This window comes from Rattus norvegicus, chromosome 1, assembly GCF_036323735.1.
Source record: "Rattus norvegicus strain BN/NHsdMcwi chromosome 1, GRCr8, whole genome shotgun sequence".
Lineage (NCBI taxonomy): Eukaryota > Metazoa > Chordata > Mammalia > Rodentia > Muridae > Rattus > Rattus norvegicus.
The window spans coordinates 116,128,900-116,148,612 of NC_086019.1; the positions used below are offsets into that span (position 1 = coordinate 116,128,900).

General features: G+C 40.4%; 1 protein-coding gene across 9 annotated transcripts in view; it reads left to right on the forward strand.

The window, feature by feature from the left end:
• Positions 1-19,713, forward strand: part of Herc2 (HECT and RLD domain containing E3 ubiquitin protein ligase 2) — a 234,208-nt gene that overhangs the window by 119,219 nt on the left and 95,276 nt on the right. For all 9 annotated transcript variants that reach the window (XM_063262444.1, XM_006229300.5, XM_006229304.5 and 6 more), the window contains 17 exons: positions 1,807-1,994; positions 2,535-2,727; positions 4,545-4,727; positions 8,370-8,551; positions 8,974-9,121; positions 9,196-9,392; positions 9,712-9,942; positions 10,700-10,838; positions 12,012-12,155; positions 12,490-12,632; positions 12,917-13,184; positions 13,272-13,408; positions 14,645-14,743; positions 16,057-16,225; positions 16,325-16,450; positions 17,259-17,367; positions 17,477-17,616. In XM_063262444.1, the coding sequence (XP_063118514.1) occupies positions 1,807-1,994; positions 2,535-2,727; positions 4,545-4,727; positions 8,370-8,551; positions 8,974-9,121; positions 9,196-9,392; positions 9,712-9,942; positions 10,700-10,838; positions 12,012-12,155; positions 12,490-12,632; positions 12,917-13,184; positions 13,272-13,408; positions 14,645-14,743; positions 16,057-16,225; positions 16,325-16,450; positions 17,259-17,367; positions 17,477-17,616 (2,796 nt within the window). The remainder of the gene's footprint in view (positions 1-1,806; positions 1,995-2,534; positions 2,728-4,544; positions 4,728-8,369; positions 8,552-8,973; positions 9,122-9,195; positions 9,393-9,711; positions 9,943-10,699; positions 10,839-12,011; positions 12,156-12,489; positions 12,633-12,916; positions 13,185-13,271; positions 13,409-14,644; positions 14,744-16,056; positions 16,226-16,324; positions 16,451-17,258; positions 17,368-17,476; positions 17,617-19,713) is intronic.

The following is a 19,713-nucleotide window of genomic DNA, read 5'->3' on the forward strand; positions in this document are numbered from 1 at the left end:
GAGCAGTTTTTTGATTCCTGTTATGGTGTGGGCTTTTCCCCTCTTGATTTGCTTGTCTGAAATTATTTATTCCTTCTGTTTTCTTGGATGTGATTAACCTCTCAGACTGAAGTTTTACTTCTAGTGCTTGCTTAAATTTAGTTTTATCATGAAGTTTTTTTCTTAGTCTATTGTGATTTAAAGTTTTGCAGGGTGTAGTAGTTTGGGCTGGAATCTGTAGTCTTCAAACAGTTTGTAGACCATTAATCTAGGCCCTTCTAGCTTTTAGAGTCTCCATTGAGAAGGCTAAAATTCAGGTATTATTCTATTCTGTTGGGTCTGCTTTTACATGTTACATGATTTTTTTTCTTGCACTCTTTTAAATTTGTTTTTTTGTACATGCATGTTTTGGTTATTATGGGGAATTTCTTTTCTGGTTCATTCTATTTGGTGTTGTGTTTGTTTCTTATGCCTTAATAGAGTCTTCCTTTGTTAGGGAAGATTTCTTCTATGATTTTGTTGTAAATGTTTTCTAAACTTTTGATCTGAGTTTCTTCTCTTTCTTCTGTTCTTTTAGTCATAGATTTGGTCATTCCACAATATCTCAAATTTCCTTTGTGCCTGGCCTTTTTTTTTTTTTTAAGATTTAACTTTTGGGGGGTGGGGTGGGCGCTGAAGTATCTATTTCTTCCATCTTGTCTGTACTGCCTGAGATTCTGTCTTCTCTCTCTTACTCTTTTGGTGAGGCTTATATTTGAGGTTTTTGTTTGACTTCCTAAAGTTTTTTTTAATCTTCAGGTTAACGTATGTTTGGGTTTTCTGAGTTCCTGTGGGGTCTGGCCACCGGGGCTCTGAGATAGAACCTGTTCTTAGGTATTTGGAACTGATATGAAGGAATGGGGATGAGCTAGAAGGGGACGGCTGAGTGGATCCACAGGAAAGCTGAGTGTGTCGTGAGGTTTAACAGAGTCCCAGAGAGTAAGTTAGAAAGGTAGGCTGGGCCCTTCACATGGTCTGCTACAGCTAGGGATCCCCTTCACACAGTCTGCTACAGCTAGGGATGAGACTGGGGGGTTTGCAAAGGACTGAGGAGAGTTAAGGTCACCTACCAGATTCTGAGGCTGTGGTGGCTAAGTGGGTTCTCAGGTAGAGAGTGCCCTTACATATTCAGACTGACACAAAGGATGAGGTGAGGTTCAGATCCTGCTAGTCCTGCTAGAATCTACAGTCCCCAATGGATGGAGACAGAGAGCGAGGAAAGACCCTTGTAGATGGTTAGCTAAAGGCCTAGATGAGGTTTCAGTATGAGTTCTTTAAACTTAGTGCTAACCAGTTCTTCCTGATCTTTGTGTCTGCCCTCCCTTCTTCCCTCTCTCTCTCCCTCCCTATGTGTGTGTGTGTGTGTATGTGTGTATGTGTGTGTGTGTGCGCGTGTGTGTGTGTATGTGTTTATTTGTGTTTGAGACAGGATCCTTCTGTGTAGACCAGTCTACCTTGAACTCATGATTCTCTTGAGTGCTACTATTGATGTGTCCATTAAAAAGGGGTATTGGAGGTTGGAAAAATGGCTCTGAAGGTGAGCACTTACCACTGTTGCCGAAGATCTGAGTTCACTTAGTTTTCAGCACCCATGTTTTGGATGGCTTACAACTGCCTATAACTCCAACTCTAGGACATCTGAGGCCCTCTTTTAAACTCATGTACCATATGTGGAAACTCACATTTAGACATAATTTACACACAAGTAATCACACAATTTAAAAAAAATAATAAAAATAGGACAGTGCATGTAATTATAGGATCTGCTGTTGTTTGACGTTCTGATAGGTCCTACCTGTGACAGTGTTGAGGACGACATGAATGCTTCTGCCCGGGGAGCCTCTGCCACAGTGTTGGAAGAAACAAGGAAGGAAACTGCTCCTGTTCAGCTCCCTGTTTCAGGGCCAGAACTGGCTGCTATGATGAAGATTGGAACCAGGGTCATGAGAGGGGTAGATTGGAAGTGGGGTGACCAGGTATTCAGAAATTTCATTAACATCTAAGCACATCTTACCAATGAATCAATCAGTGGAAGTTAGAGTAGGTGGCTGCTTAAATTCAGGACTTGTAAGATTGATGATGACTTAGCTGCTGATTTCTGAACAATAAAACCTACACAAAAGACATTGTGCTTCCCATGATATCATGTGGATTTTCTCGGCCATACTGCTAAGCATGGGTTTTGTCACAGTATTCTTAGAAGTGAAATTGTCTGAGATCAAGTAATACCATGCTATCAACAACTTTCTTCCTTTGGACTGGTTGACAGAGTATTGCTGTGGGGCCTAGGAAGTGATCAAAGTCATTGGAAAGATCACTTCCATTTCTAGACACTCAATACATTTGTTCGGAGAGCCCTCTAGTTGAGAGAATTCACTCCATGTCTCTGATTTCTTTGACAAAGAAACATGAGCATGTGACTTCATGGCATTTAAAGATAATGTCTGTACATTTTTTTCAGGTATGTTTGAGTGGACACACACTCTCTTACCTGGTTTGTACTTTTGCTTTTTCAGGATGGGCCTCCTCCAGGCCTAGGCCGGGTAATTGGTGAGCTGGGAGAGGATGGATGGATCAGGGTCCAGTGGGACACAGGCAGCACTAACTCATACAGGATGGGAAAAGAAGGAAAGTATGACCTGAAGCTGGTGGAGCTGCCTGTGTCATCACAGCCTTCTGCAGAGGATTCAGACACAGAGGATGACTCTGGTGGGTGACTCACAAAGTCTTTTAGTTTTAGTTCAAGATAGCTGGGCAAAGTGTGCATGTGTTAGATAGCCATCATTTCCCTCTGGAAAGTTAGACAGTGGTCAGGATTCATCTGAGACACTGCTCTGGCTGCACTTCAAACACAAGATTCTGGTATGGCTGTATAAAGGGGCTCTACATCTAGTAACCCAGACAAACTGATGTATCTTAACCTTTACTTCCTGATGGCCTTTTCAGAGTATGATGGAAGACAGGATGAGCAGTATTATTTTTCAAATTTGATCACATACACACTCTCACATTCATGCTCATCTGCATGTCTGTAAGTTACAGGGCAGCTTAGGGAGTCAGTTCTCCTTTCCTCAACCATGTCTCAGGATTTAATTTGGGTCATCAGACTTGGTGGCAGATACCTCAACCTGCTGATCCTTCAAAAACCAAAACCAATTTATTTATTTACTTTTCTCTTTTCACCATGTAAATTCTGGGGAGCAAATTGAGGTTATCAGGCAGGGAAGCAAGTACCTATACCCTCTAAGCCAGCTTGCTGGTCCTAGCTTACTTCTGATTGGTTTGTGTGGTTGGCCAAAGCCTGATAGTAAGTAGCATGGTGGATTCAGTGTTATGTTGTGTTGTTCTGAACCCTTTGCTTTTTCCTCCACCAGCTTCAAGTTGTAAGGTATGGCCCTACCTGCTTCATTTAAGCACCTCCATAGTCTTTGATTTAGAGTACTTCAACCTGTCTAGCAACATAGAAAATTTGGAAGTGGATCCAAGCTATAGTATGTGCCTGTGGACCACATGTATCCCCCTTTCAGCTGTATCTGGGGTATTCCTCATTGTAGAATTAGAGCCAGGGAAGAGGTAGATCTGTGACAGTGATGGCCTTCTTGTCCCACAGATAGATTGGCTGACTCCAGAAGTGGTCTGTCAATTGCCTTCACTCAATCTATAGCTCCTAGACATTTGATAAGTCGTCTCTGTCTGTGATAAGACGGGAAAGCTTGCAATCATTTCTTCATTTCTGAGTTATATAATAAGGTTGCTTAAACAGAATGTTACTCTAAAGTCTCATTTTTTTAAGGTGGAAGAGATGGCTCAATCCATAAGGGTACTTTTGTTAAGCACAAGGACCTGAATTAGATCCCTAGTTAACAGTGTACACATGACTGTAATCAGAACTCTGGTTGGTCTGGTCTCAGACTCACTGGCCAGACATGCTAGCCTAATCAGCAGTTCCCAAGTTTTGTGAAAGCCCTCCTTGTTTCATGAAATCAAAATGGATGTTACCCGAAGAAAGAAGACACCTGAGGTTTTCCTCTGGTCTCTATGAATACCTGCACACACCCCATCCCCAAATCTCGTTTTGTAAAGGAAGGTGAAGACAGAAATGACTGGGGCAGCCAGATGCAGTTGTGAGAGGCTGAGACAGCAGACTCTCTTGGAGCCAGGAGTTTGAGCTAGGCTGGGCAACCATGAGACTCTGTCTCTTGGGGAAAAAAGAAAGGGAGAAAGAGAATAAATTCTAAGTTTCACCTTTTCTCATGAAGATGTTTCCCTTTCTAGTAGTAAAACACAACTAAGTCATCCATCAGTCTTAAAAGTACTGAATTCAGGTGGCCACCTATTTTAAATTCTAAAAAAACAGTTTGCTAGATCTCTGTACTTTCTTAATTTTACTGTGAACCTAGAACTACCCTAAAATATTTTCAAGTTTTTTGAAAAGAATAAAGAATGTGATATTAAACACCTTAAATAATATCCACGGACAATTTTATTTGGGATTGTCATTTCTCATTGCCATCCTCCTTTTTCAGAAGCAGAACAAGGTGAAAGGAACATTCACCCCACAGCAATGATGCTGACCAGCGTTATTAACTTATTGCAAACTCTGTGTCTCTCTGTTGGAGTTCATGCTGACATCATGCAGAGTGAGGCCACCAAGACTTTGTGTGGACTGCTTCGGATGTTAGTGGAAAGCGGAACAACAGATAAGCCATGTATGAAATGAATAATTATGGGCCCCAGAACCTCAGCATGTATATATGTGTGTAAATCTCTCATATTTGTGTGTTTGTGGTTAAGTCTGGATGTGAGAATGTGAATCAGCATGCGTGTGAGGACTAATGTAATAAGGTTCCTGTGGCTGCTGTACCAAGGCATTATAAACAAGGTATAATAAACAACAGAAAGTCCTGTCAGGGCTAGTTCCTTTTGAGGCTACCAGGGAGAATCTGTTCTAGGCTCCTCTAGCATTGGCGGTTTGCTTGGCATTTTCCGGATTGTAGGCACATCAACCTAGTCTGTATCTTCTCGTTCACATGATTTCCTTTGTACATGTGTGTTTATGTGCATGTGTTTCAGATTTTCTTTTTACAAGAATGCCAGTTAACCTCATCTGATCTAATTTAGATCTTCAGTGACTCCATTTCCAAACAAGATCACATTTTGAGATACTAGCATTAGCACTTTAACATGCGAATGGGGGTGGGAGTTGGGGGCGGTGTATGGGTGAGAACTAGTCAACCAATAATGTTGTTTCTTTAGAGTTCTGGAGATTAGAAATCCTCAAGGCAGGTTGTCCACAGAGCCATGTGCTGCAGACCTCACTGGTAGTCTCTGTATCTGTCTTCATGTAGTCTACATCTCTTTATGACCTTTTCTCTTCTGGAAATCTTTCATTTGCTCTGGTCTCAACCCAATCCAGCATGTTATCTCAGTGTTTAGTGTTAATCTGCATAGACTTTATTTCCAATTAGGGTCAAATGCTGGTGTTCTGATTAAGTGCCAATGGCAAATACAACATGAGGAAGTGGGATGGATATTTCTATGTGCATACGGTTATGTATGACTATCAAAGAACTTGTGAGCATATGTAACTGTTAGCATGTTTGTGAATGTGAATGCACATGAATGTGTTTGGATACATTTGTGATTGAATGAGTGTGTGTTAGCTCTGTGTGAGCATTTCAATTTCAGTATGTTGATATGAAACAGAATGTGTTATCATTGCTGAGTGTTATAATCAGTTACCCAGAGAAATAGAATAGATAGTCTTAATCTATCAGAATAAAAACAGGTTTTGTTAGAGTAGCTTAGAGGATTTGGTCTGACTTACAACAATGGCTGTCTCCTAACCGAAAGACCAAGAGTCCAGTAGTTGTTTGGTCCACAAAACTGAATGTCTCTGCTGATCTTCAGCTTATGCAAGAATCACAAAGATCCTGGTACCAGTGAGGGAATGAACTTGATAGTGAGAGTAAGGGCAAGCAGGCAAAGAGCAAACACTTCCTTTATGTATGTCAGAGGTTCTTAATTAGTGGGGTGTCATACCCCTTGGGAGTCAAAGGACCCTTTCACAAGTGTCACATACCAGATGTCTTGCATTATCAGATTCATACCAGTAGCAGTGAGCATGAGGAATTGTATTAAAAGGCTGTAGCGTTAAGAAGGATAAGAACCATTGTTCTGTGTTCTTTATATAGGCTGCCACCAGAAGGTGTAGCTCAGATTTAAGATGGGTCTCCTTTCACAGATGATCTGATCAAGAAAAATCCCTCACAGCTGTACCTAGCGTCTTGGGTTTAGTTAATTCCATGTAGTCAAGCTGACAACCAAGAACAGCTCTCATACCGAATCAGTGATTCTGTGTTGGGAGCGTGAAGGTGTATGTTTGAGTGTTTTGTTGAGATTGTGTAAGTATGTAAGTGAATGAATGTTAGGGTATACTGATGTGGGCAAATAGTCACATCAGCTATAGGATGAATGAACTTGTGTGTATATTCCAGTTGTATGAGTGCAAGTATGAGAGTAATTAGGAGTGTGTATGTGAAGTATGCTTGAATGTACAGGAATGATTGAGGATATGTAGGCATGTTATTGAGTGTGAGTGTAAATTAGAGTTTGGCATGCTTAAGTGGGTGAAGGATAAAAATGAGTGTGCACAGTCAGTGAAGGGGCTCCAGCCAGCTCAAATATGGCAGACATGGCTCTGGCAGGCCTTGCCCTACTCCTCGTTCTTTCTTTCTTCCTAAGAAACCTTAGATTATATTCCTAAAGCTACCATGGTCCATTCCTGTATTTGGCACTTCCTCTCCTAAGGCTGACTACCAAGGTCCAGCTATCAAAGTATTGAAGTCCTGCCACGAAAAGCCTCCTTTGGCTCACCTAATTAACTTGTCTAATTAAACTTTAAACACCTCGCTTTAACAGCTCACTCCCCCTTTACTTTTATAAACCACCATTTGCCTATGGGCCACGTCTGTCTCTATCCAGCTGCACTCTGCCTCCTCTCCCCTCTCCTGTTCTCTTCCCCTTCTCTCTTGTTCTCTATCTCCTCTCTTTGTCTCTTATTCCCTGCCATTTGTCCCTCTGGTGCAAATAAATCTCCTTTGCACTGAGAACTTGGTTGGGGGGTCCCTTTCTGTTGTGATAGTATGTGATAGTATGGAAGCAGGGATTGGGTGTGCATATGTAAGTGAGCATGTGCGCTGTGTCAGTGTCAGACAGTGGTTTCTGTGGTTGCACTATTTTGAAAGTATATAGGAGAGTAAAGGTCAGAATCTTGAGTGTCACTGTGAGGAGACTTGATTGGTGATACAGGAAGCAAGTGAGCATAGGTGGATATGAGTGCAAGTGGGTGTATATGAGTGTTTGAGTTTGAGTAATTGTTTAAACACATCTTATTTTATATGTGTGAGGGAGAGGGATGCATGTAGGAGTGCATGTAAAGTGTGGGCTTGTATCTTAGGTTCTATATGTATATGTGTGATAAATGGAGAGCGTATGATTTTGATTCTGCTAGTGATTGCAGTGATGGTATAAGAGAGCATGTGTGGGTATATGTGTGACCATGGGAGAGAATATTTGGATGTTTCTGAGTAGTTTATGACTTAGTGTCTTTAGTATATATGTATGAGAGTAAATGTCAGTGTGTGAGCCTGGAGTGTTTAATGTCTTATGTGAGCTTGGAAGTTAGGAATTGGGGCAGAGGGAAGTTGCTGCTGCTGTTGCTACTGTTGCTGCAGTAGGATCTGGGAAGGTCCCAGCAGAGTCCTGTTGTAATTCAGACCCCAGTCTACATGTCCTAGCTTGAGAAGGAATAGATAGGAGGACATGTCTTAGGAAGCCAGGAGGAACAGAAAATTTCATTCTTACTGTGTATGCCCCTCTAATCCCAGCATCAGAGAAGTGAAAGTAGGGGATCGTGTGCTCTGGCTACATAAGAAAAAAACTAAATAAAGTTCATTCACATTCTTCTAGTGTAGAGCTCTTAAACTTGGATTGGACATTTTATAATGTAGGTCCAAATGAGATCATGGAGACATTTAAGGCAATGAGCTTCAAATGTATAATAGATGCATATTGTCTATTACTGATGTTAGAATTATAGATTTATTTACTTGAAACTGTATCAATAGATTAAGTGAACTAATTTGAATTCCATTCACTTCAGACGTTAAAAAAATGGTGTAAAATGTTTGTTGAATTAACTTAAAAGCCTTCCTCTACTCCTCTCACACAGTCCTGTTGTGAAGTAGCCTATTGCCCAAAATGAATTAGGAGGGTATGTAAATGTGAGGGCTGTGCTAATGCTTTGATTTTTGATGCTTGGTTCAAGTGCATTTTGTCTCTTCTGGCAGCCCCTCCAGACAGACTGGTGGCCAGGGAGCAGCACCGGAGCTGGTGTACACTGGGCTTCGTGCGGAGCATTGCACTCACCCCACAGGCCTGTGGTGCTCTCAGCTCCCCAAGGTGGATCACACTGCTTATGAAGGTTGTGGAAGGCCATGCACCGTTCACTGCTGCCTCCCTGCAGAGGCAGGTAATATACTGTTGGCACAACCCAGTTCACTGAGAGATAGGGTAGTACTGAAGCTCCCTGACCTTGTAACTAGGTTTTTTTTATTGATGCTCAGTATAGAAAATAGCAATAAATAAAATAGAGTAGTTCTTCCTCCGACTTCAGTTGTGAGGTTCTTGATTACTGCAGTTGTGCAAGTCGCTAATGAATTTATTTGCCTTTTCATAACTACTCTCTGCCCCATTGGAGTAGTAGTGTGGTTGACAAGAACTAAGTTTAAAGAACAACTTTCACTTAAATTTTAAATTTATTTTATTTATTTTAAATTCCTGATAATCCTTCCTATTAACCAACTTGATTAATAATGAACATAATAAAGTTGTACATCAATTTATTAAAGGAAGTAGAAGGTAAAATTGTTGTTTTGTGTTGTCTTTGATCAGATCTTAGCTGTTCATTTGCTCCAAGCAGTTCTTCCATCATGGGACAAGACCGAAAGGGCGCGGGACATGAAGTGTCTGGTGGAAAAGCTGTTTGGCTTCTTGGGCAGTTTGCTCACCACTTGTTCTTCTGATGTTCCGTTACTTAGAGGTGAGTGGCGGTGCCTTTACTCGTTACCCCTGAGTGATGAACAGTGTGCAACACAGATTTTCTCTGTCCTTCAGAATCCACATTGAGGAAGCGGAGGGCCCGGCCACAGGCTTCCTTGACTGCTACTCACAGCAGCACTCTGGCTGAAGAAGTGGTGGGGCTCCTCCGGACTCTGCACTCCCTGACCCAGTGGAATGGCCTCATCAACAAATACATTAACTCCCAGCTTTGCTCTGTCACACAAAGCTATGCGGGAAAGACATCAGAAAGGGTGTGTCATGTTTTCAAATAAGCATGGTGGGACTTTAGCTTTTCAGTTATCTTTTAAAACACAAAGTGTTTTTGTTTCACTATTTAAGGGCATTTTAATGGAAATAATTATTGAATAAGTTTACAATTCAGAAGGCAGGCATGTAAAAGGATTTCTTAAGCCTTCAAGTCTGGGACAGTGGAGTGAGATACTCTGTCATAAAATGAACTTATAAATAGCAAATAAGATAAAGTGACTGAAGCCTAGCCAAACTTGTAAGGACAGGCAGTTTGGAGGACTTTCCACCTCACACTTGTCCTTTCTTTCCCTTCTGCACTAGACCCTGTTAGAAGACTACTTCCCAGACTCTGAGAACCTTGAAGTGGGAGGCCTCATGGCAGTCCTTGCTGTGATTGGAGGGATTGATGGCCGACTGCGCCTGGGAGGCCAGGTCATGCATGATGAGTTTGGAGAGGGCACAGTTACTCGCATCACCCCAAAGGGCAAAATCACCGTGCAGTTCTGTGACATGCGGATGTGCCGAGTTTGCCCGCTGAATCAGCTCAAACCGGTATATAGCTTGTGCTCAGCTCTCCAGTATTGGGGGGTGGGGTGGGGAACTGGCCTGTAATGTTAGAACTTGGAAGAACCTGCACTTTATGTCATCTTCTTGGAAGCTATGCAAATCAGGGGAGTTAGCTCTTTTCTCCTTGTGCTCCTAAGAAAGGCCTGACTCATGGGGGCATATAGCCAGGGGACTTTCATATCATAGACATAAAAAGGGATTAACAGTCTATAAGGTAATTTGTAGAGGTTTAAAATAGGAGTTTCTAAAACATTTTTATTGAATAATTTAAAATTCTAAAAAGTGATTTTTAAAAAAACATTTTTCTTTAGTGAGAAAAATGTACTTCAGTCATGTTGAATACCTTATATTTTAACTACCTATTGTAGCATAAGCTTATGACTTAGATACAATAGAGAAGCTTTATATAATCTTGAGGTAACCCAAGTGAAGTTTGACTAATTTTTAAATAAAATAAGTGTTTTGGTTATTATAGGAATAAATACATGTAGAAAATTTATAATTTGCAGAAAATGTCTTAACCACTCTAATGTATTATTGACAACTAGTAATAAAAACATTGATATAGATTATATCTTATATATACACACCTTCATCATTCTGCAGTATCTTTGAGAATTATTCTTAGGTAGGACATGACTTGGGGCATGTGTGTTTAAATTCAGGGCTCATGCTCTAATAAGTTTCAAACTGTATGTTAACCTCATCAGCAACTCTGAAGGTTTTTGTGCTGTTTCATCAGCTCCCTGCTGTGGCATTTAGTGTGAACAATTTGCCTTTCACGGAGCCTATGCTTTCTGTCTGGGCTGAGTTGGTGAACCTTGCTGGAAGCAAATTGGAAAAGCACAAAACAAAGAAATCAGCAAAACAGGCATTTGCAGGTCAGTATATAGTTGTCTTTGGTAAAATAATCAGAATTGGCATTGTTTGCCCTTTACTCAGAGTGCATTCTTATGACTGCTAAAGCCTTGGAGTTTAAGTGGACTGAGTTCTTATCAGTCTATATTTGGGAATATAAGATACTTCTTAGGTTTTTAATCTTTGACCTTACATTTGGAACCCCATCTCTTCTGACTGTCAGTGTTTATTCTAAGCAAACTTTTAGGACACTGCATTTGTTTCCCATCTACTAGTTCTCTGGCTTATGACATCTTCGGTGTCAGACCTTTGTCTTTGGATTCTCTTGACTTCGTCTCTGTGCATGGTGCTTTGTTTAAAGCTTTCTTCCCTTTGGGTCTAGAATACTACTTTTGTGACTTCCTTTGTACTGCACCGTGGCTAGTCTGAGATTGTTTCTTTGCTTGCTTTTTATACCATTGAAATAGTTGTGTTTTCACTCAAAACCCCCACTTCATTCTGTCTGCTCTTTGAGCATACTCCTCCAGATTCTTCTTCAGATTTGTTATTGTTGCTCCAGCATTTAGGATGGTAAACACCTTTAATTCTGCAGTTCACGACTCTGAATGGCAGGCCTGTGGATATAAACAACTGTTTGCCTCTAATTTAGTCTACTTTCTTGCAGTTGCCACCATTTTTCTCATCATGGAGAAAAAACAACTGCCACTTGGTCCAAATTTAGGCATTTTCATTCTCTCAACCTCCACTTACTGTGCTGCCTCCAGGGCCTCCCTAATGCCCTGCTGGGGAAAGCAGCACCTGACACTTTCCTTGGTCTGCTGTCAGACACATGTAGCATGGACCAGAGAGCTCATTCTAGGGAAATGGCTTCAGTTACACTAGATGCATCTGGGAAAATCCCTCAGGATTATTGCAAGAAAATATGAAAATGTTTTACTTGTGTTTGGTTGGAGTTTCAGTACTTTGGAAAACATTTAATAATGACACTAAATGCTTATTGTGGTTCTAGTCTTCTGTTCAGCTCATTAGGACAGATATCTAGAGCTCTGAAGAAAGAAGACGTAGGGATCAGAAGAGTTCACTCCATTCCCGAAGGGCATGTTGTTGCCTTCATGTTGCAGAGATGGCATGATCGGTGAAGAAGAGAGACTGCTGGATATGAGGTTCTTTTCTTACTGGGTTCCTTTGTTCCATAGGACAAGTAGACTTGGACCTGCTGCGGAGCCAGCAGTTAAAGCTGTACATACTGAAGGCAGGGCGGGCACTGCTTTCCCACCAAGACAAACTAAGGCAGATACTGTCTCAGCCAGCAGTTCAGGAGACTGGAACTCTTCATACAGGTATCTTTTTTTTTTTTTTTTAAACAGAAATGTTTTAAGTATATTTGAAAGAAAGGAAGATACTCTAGTAGAAGAATATACAAGAGATATGAATAAGCAGGTCTTAAAAGGAGAATATGGTTGTCTTACACCCACAGAAGGATGTGGGGCCTGACTGCCAGTCACCAACTGTTAATGCAGTTGTCATCTTACAGGATTTATAAGTCTGAGGTGTGGGGTAGAACTCTCATGCCTGACTGTGTAAAGGTATGGTACAGGCGGCCAGTGTGTATTACCTTTATAAAGATGTTGGTTGTTGAAAAGTAGAATGTTCAAATTGTGCTTTCAAATTCAGATGATGGAGCAGCTGCATCCCCTGACCTTGGGGATATGTCACCTGAAGGGCCACAGCCTCCCATGATCCTCCTGCAGCAGTTATTATCCTCGGCCACCCAACCGTCTCCTGTGAAGGCTATATTTGATAAACAGGAACTTGAGGTACACTTGTCTAATCTTGACAGTTTTAGTCCAGTATATTTAGTTGTGAGTGACTAAATGACTAGCTGTACTGAAGCAGTCAGCAATATTATTTGACTGCCCATTCTCTTTCTTTTCTTACCTAGCTTATCCTGTCTCTAGCATGTTTTATTAATTCATTTTGAGATACACTCATGAATCTGGGCTTTCTGTAATGCAGCTCATAGAAGATGTTGGGCACTCACATTTCCTTAGATGGCAGACTTCAGATAGGACATATCTATAAACCTTCCTTATCTGCCCAGGCTGCTGCTTTGGCCCTCTGTCAGTGTTTGGCTGTGGAATCCACACATCCTTCAAGTCCAGGGTGTGAAGACTGCAGCTCCAGTGAGGCCACAACCCCAGTCTCCGTACAGCACATCCATCTTGCCAGAGCGAAGAAGCACAGACAGTCCCCAGCTCCTGCTCTGCCTATTGTGGTGCAGCTCATGGAAATGGGATTTCCTCGGAAAAATATAGAGTTTGCTCTGAAGTCTCTCACTGGCACCTCTGGGAACGCATCTGGTTTGCCTGGTATGATGCTTTCTTGTCCTTGCTCGCTTGTGGGTTTTACATTCAGTGCTTTTGGTCTTGATTGCAGCTGGGTGTTTTTGCTCCTAGGTGTGGAAGCCTTGGTTGGGTGGCTGCTAGACCACTCTGATGTCCAGGTTACAGAGTTCTCAGATGCAGAAACAGTATCTGACGAGTATTCAGATGAGGAGGTGGTGGAGGATGTGGATGATACTCCTTACCCTGTGGTCAGTAGCTTCCACGTGTCCTGCTTGTCTTATATGATGATTCTCATATGCTACCTCTTTCCATCTCTTAAAAGAACCAAGGCATCCCTTGTGAACTTTTCTATAAGATTTACCCACAATTCTGCTAGGCATATAACAAAGTTACCTGCTTTGCTACTGAGATAATGATTGGGTTTTCTCCATAAAAATTTCCCTCAGATTGCATAGCAATCTAGTGATGATGGGTAGTTTTTAGAAGATACTGAAAACACTCAAAGGTTGTGTGTCTTGTAGACATAGTTACCCTGGAGGCTGAAAGCAGGAAGATTGATTCAGCCTGGTTGTTCAAAGCTGGTCTTAGCAAAATAGTTAGATATTGTCCGGTTAAAATACAAATAAACATTCTGGGCTCTCTATAGCAAGAAAATCATGAGTTCAAGGCTGGTATGCATTATATAGCAGTTTCAGACTAGCCCTGGAAGCATGGAAATACTACACCGTGTCTTAAAAAATACCTGGCATGATGCTGCATGGCTGTGATAACCACTTTGAAGACCGAGGCATAAGGATCAAGAGTTGAGACTAGCTTGGGATACATAGTGAGAGCCAGTCTAAAGACAACTGTCCAAGCAAACAATAAAAATCATGCCTTGTGTGACATACTGATTTCTGACCTGAGAAAATGTTACAAAATTCATTTTTAGAGCCTTGGAAATCATTGGATATTGAGAGCTGTTGAGATTCATTTTGTCTGGATAGATGGCTAAGTGGTTAGGAGCACTTGTAGAAACTTAGATTTTATTCTCAGAACCCACATGGTGGCCTATGACTATACATAATTTCATGTGTCCTCTCTGGGCACTAGGCATGCATGTTGTACACATGCATACATACATGCAGGCACAACACTGATATAATGTAATGTATAAAAATTTTTTTACAAATATTTATTTTGCATATTGTGCTATTGATATTAAGGTAGGAAGATTCTTCTAAAGAAAACAGTATTTCCTACTGCATTTGTTTATACTATAGATTTAGTGGTTTTTTTTTTTTTTTTTTTTTTTTTTTGCAATAGGGTCTTATTATTAAGCTATGTCTGTTCTGGAACTATGTAGACCAGAAAGACCTCAATCACTCACAGAGATCTATCTGTCTCTGCCTCCTGGGATTAAAGATGTGTGCCACTATGCCAAGCCAACACTCTATTTTAAATATATTTCTCAATTATTTTTCAAATGTGTTTATGTCATTTAGGCTGCTGGTGCTGTTGTGACTGAGAGCCAGACTTACAAGAAACGTGCTGATTTCCTGAGTAATGATGATTATGCTGTGTATGTAAGGGAGAATGTTCAGGTGGGCATTGCTTACAATAAACCTCATTTATGCTTTCTCTGACTAATACTTGGACATTTCCCATATTCTAAGCAGTAGTTGAGATGACAGATGTTCCCTCGGGGAACCTGCTTTGCCTATGAGTGGAAGACAATCAGACTGGCTCAGTAAGATCTGCTTATTAGAAGGAAACATGGATACTGTGGGCAAGAGAAAGAAGAGACCAGCAGGGTAGCTTGCTCTTGGGATGTTGGGAAAGTTCAAATAGAGCTACGACTGGAGAGTGCCTGGACTCATGCTGAGACTTTGGTTGGAAGGCTTTTTAGGTTTTTATATCGATGTCAACTGTTACTGGGTGCCTACTCCTCTTGCTTGTTCTACAGTATGTCTGCCAAACCTAGACCCATTGTAGGCCTGTATGATGGTGATTTTCTAACTTACTCAGTGCTTTTGGATTTATCAGCTCAGGTTTTCTTTGGATTTTTTTTTTTTTAACCGATTCTACTTGTATTATAATTTTTGTAGGAAAGACAGGACAAGCACCATAATTATTTTCAGTGATATAAGAGCTTTATCTATTCCACTTTCACACTGATACATTGGTGGTCTACTGCTTAAAAAGGTGACCAAGAAGCTTTGGTTTGCTTATTATCACCATGTTGAGCTTGTCTGCTGTAGGATGTGTTTGAGCTGTTATTCCTTTTGATAGTCAGGGGGTCCTCTTGTGTGAACATTGTCATCTGTAGCTAGAGTGTTTTGTGGCAGAAGATGAAGGAAGCTCATGTATGTATTTCCCAGAGACTTTTGGATCCCCTTAATCTGAATGCTACTTATCTTAGTTTGCTTTCTATTACTGTGATACAATATCTAATCTAAAACAACCTAGAAGGAAAAGGATTATTTGGCTTACATGTCCTAGTCACAGCCTGTCAAGTAGGGAAGTGAGGGCAGTGACTCAAGGCAAGAATCTGGGGACAGGAACTGAAGCAGAGGTTATGCAGAAATGTAGGTTACTGGTTTTGCTCCCTATGGCTTGCTCAACTTGTGTAGACCACTTGTCCAGGAATGGCACTGCCCACAGCTGACTGGACTCTGTCCCCATCGATCATTAATCAAGAATATGACTCAAAGACATGCCCACAGGCCAGCCCAGTAGAGGCAGTTCCTTAAAGTTCCTTCTTCCTAGGTGACTCTCATTGTGTCAAGTTGACAAACTAACCAGCGTAATACTTTAAGCATACTTCTAGGTCCTAAAAATCTTTTCTGAAGGAAAGAGAATGTCATTATATCTCTCGTTTGGGTGTACTGGACTTGACTTTGCATTTCAATTTTAGGTGGGAATGATGGTTAGATGCTGTCGAACATACGAAGAAGTATGTGAAGGTGATGTGGGCAAAGTCATCAAACTGGATAGAGATGGATTACATGACCTTAATGTGCAGTGTGATTGGCAGCAGAAAGGAGGCACTTACTGGGTCAGGTATATTCATGTAGAACTTATAGGTGAGCACACTCCTTGTTAATGTATTACATTTCTTAGAGACACAGTTCCCAGAAAATGAATAAACATTAATCAGTGTGCATTTGCCAATGAATCCTTAGGTTATCCTCCACCGAGTTCTTCTTCTCACATCAAGATTGGTGATAAAGTACGGGTCAAAGCTTCTGTTACCACACCGAAATACAAGTGGGGATCTGTAACTCATCAAAGTGTGGGTCTCGTGAAAGGTAATAGTTAAGCAACAAAATGCTGTCTTAAAGAACATATTTTCTTTTTATTTGTATATACATTTAGCATTTACTCATTTTTAACTAGCCTAATAAGTATATCTGAGAAGTACAGTAAGGACTGAAATAACAGAAAAATAGCCAAGTTAAACAAAACAAGTTTTGGTATAAAGAGAAAATAGACATATATGACCATTCCTGATTATTTTATCTTTAAACATTTGCTGCTACAATACTGGTACTTTCCCAGTAGTTAGGGCCATTGTTAGAGAACTTCTCAGATTATACAAGAACAAATGACTTCTTTTATATCTTACTTTTTATAAGTATTTTTCTTTGCTTAAAAGATTCTTAAATGATCAAAACAAAGATAAATTAAAAAAATGATTGTGGCTGTTAAGTCAATGTTTTGAAAGAAGATTGTTCTTAAAGGATGAAAGTTATTATTTATTAATATAGTTTTATTTCCTAATATATGAAGGTACTAAGTGTAATTTTTAACTCTTTATAACTACAGACTTGCTAGTTTGGAGATTATAAGCGTGAATAAAAGTAGAGACTATAGTTTACTAAACTGAGCATCTGAAACTACTTCTTAGTGCAACCACAGTTAAGCCACTCTTCCCTCCTGGAGCTGGCTGAAGATTTTGTGTGCTATTCCATCCATAAGTATCTTACCTTGTACTTCTTAGAGAACATTCTTTATCAAATGTGAACAACTACAGCACAGTATCACAGGGCCGCAGTAATTTATTGTAGGTATATGTTGACTTTAAAACAGCCTTAGAGAGTTTCTGTCCTGTGCTAGCTTTCAGTGCCAATGGGAAAGACATCATTGTGGACTTCCCCCAGCAGTCTCACTGGACTGGGTTGCTGTCAGAAATGGAGCTGGTGCCTAGTATTCATCCAGGGGTTACGTGAGTTTCTAATTTTGTGATTGCTGAGTTTCTTTGGGGAAGAAGAGTTTTAAAGTTATTTAAAAGTGACCTCATTGTTTTCTTATCAAATTATCTATTTTAAAAACAGATGTGATGGCTGTCAGACTTTTCCTATCAACGGATCCAGATTCAAATGCAGAAACTGTGATGACTTTGATTTTTGTGAAACATGTTTCAAGACAAAAAAGCACAACACCAGGCATACTTTTGGCAGGATTAATGAGCCAGGTAGAGCTGAGTGCTCATGCTTTATCTTCTATTAAATATCACTAGTTAGCTAATTGCTGGAGTTTACTCTTAGGTTTGTATGTGTACAGTGAACGTTGTAAAAGGAGCACAGGTAGAGAGAAGGGGCAGTCTGACCCATTTCCTCCCCCTGTCCCCTACTTCTTTCTTTTTAGAGTAGTGAGGTTTGCTTGTCTGAGTTTCCATGAAGAAATGTTAGAATTATCTCCAGAAACTTAAGAGCATGTTTAGTTGGATGCAGTGGAAGTTGGTGGAGTGTAAGTTTTCACTTGTATTATACATTTTTATGAAATACACAAATCCCAGAATTTGCCATTATAAATTTACAGTGTATGGTACTGAACAACTGTTGTATTAGGTACCCAAACAGACATTAGCATTTAACTTTCTCATCTTCTCTTCTCTATCCCTTGGTGTCTTAGTTAGGATTTCTGTTGCTGTCATATAACACCATGATCAAAAGCAACTTGTGGAAGAAAGGGTTTATTTAATTTTACAATTTACAAATCCACAATCCAGGGAAGCCATGGCAAGAACCACAGAGGAGTGCTACTTACTGGCTTGCTCAGCCAGTTTGTTTTAGCACCCAGGACTGCCTGATGAGGGGTAGCTCCCATAAGGACTAGGCCCGCCCACATCAGTCAGTAATTAAGAAAAGTGCACCATGAACTTGCCTACAGATAAATCTAATGGAGGCACTTTTTTCAATTTATATTCCCTCCTCCCAAATGACTCTAGCTTGTGTCAACTTACTGTCTCTATGACTTTGTGTACTTTACATAAATTGTGTGCACAGATCTGCCAAATATTTACTCTAGTGGCTTAGTTTACTACACTGTTTTGTGGTAAATGTAGTTCTGGGGGAGCTATACCCCCTGTCAATTTTACATATTTACTAGGGGTTTCTGTTCTACTTTAGACCATGTTGTTCCCAGTTAAAAGAAACAGAAACCTTTAGGTTTATAGTAAGTTTAAAAAAGCTGGGCAGATATCAACCGCCTAAGGGGTTTTGTCTACTTTCCTGTGGTGATCTCTGAGATTCACTTGCTATGTCCTACCCAGGCAGCTCCTTCTCCATCACAAAAGTCTTCAATGCCATGTGCTCACGACCTATGCCATGGTGACTTTCTTCCTTCCTTCCGGTCTCTACCTCAGACTCCAAGCCCAGGAACCACTACTCTGCCTACCTCCTATCCCTCATAACTACCCGCCTAGCCCAGGCTGTCAGCAACTTTATTAGCCAATTAGGGATAACTTGGGGAGCAAGGTTTAAATAGCATCATTTGATGTACGTGAGGATCTCCTCATCCAGGGTGACTGGATCTTGGGGGCCAGTATTTAGCATTCAAATACATAGTGGCACCACACCAACTCCATACACACTGTCTTTAGGGTTCTTCATCTGTGTTGGAATGTGTATCAGAATGTGTCTTAGTTAATAGTTAAAATTTTACACTATATGCATATACTAGGTGTTTTTATCCTTTTATTTATTAATGGGCATTTAAGCCCCCACCCCCACCCCTGACTGTTGTGAATGATGTAGCCATAACATTGATGTTAAAGTGTCAGTTTGTGTCTTGGCATCATAGTCTTTGCTGTGTACCTCAGAGCTACTACCAGAATGTTTTAACATTCTTATATTGAATTGCTTTAGAGATGATGGTCATTTCCAACAGTTAAGGCCTGCTTAACTGTAGTTTTTTGTTTGTTTTATTTTTTAAAATTTTCATTATATAAGCCATAAACATTGTTTAAAATTATTCGTAAGCATTTGCTTTTCAAGCTGTTTTAATTTTCTTTATGAAATTTGTGTTGCTATTGTGAGGAAATAAACTGATGTGTGTGGGTACTGTACTTTTGCAAGCCTTATTAGCTTTAATATATATATATATGTATATATATATATATATATATATATATATATATATATATGCATGTTTTAGATGTAGGCAAGCTAGCCTTAAACTGACTGTGCAGTGGAGCCTGACCTTGTTCCTCTTGTCTCTAGTTTCTCAGTGCCAAGATTATAGGCATGTCCTACCAAACTCATTGTTTTCTACAGTTCTGATATTATCT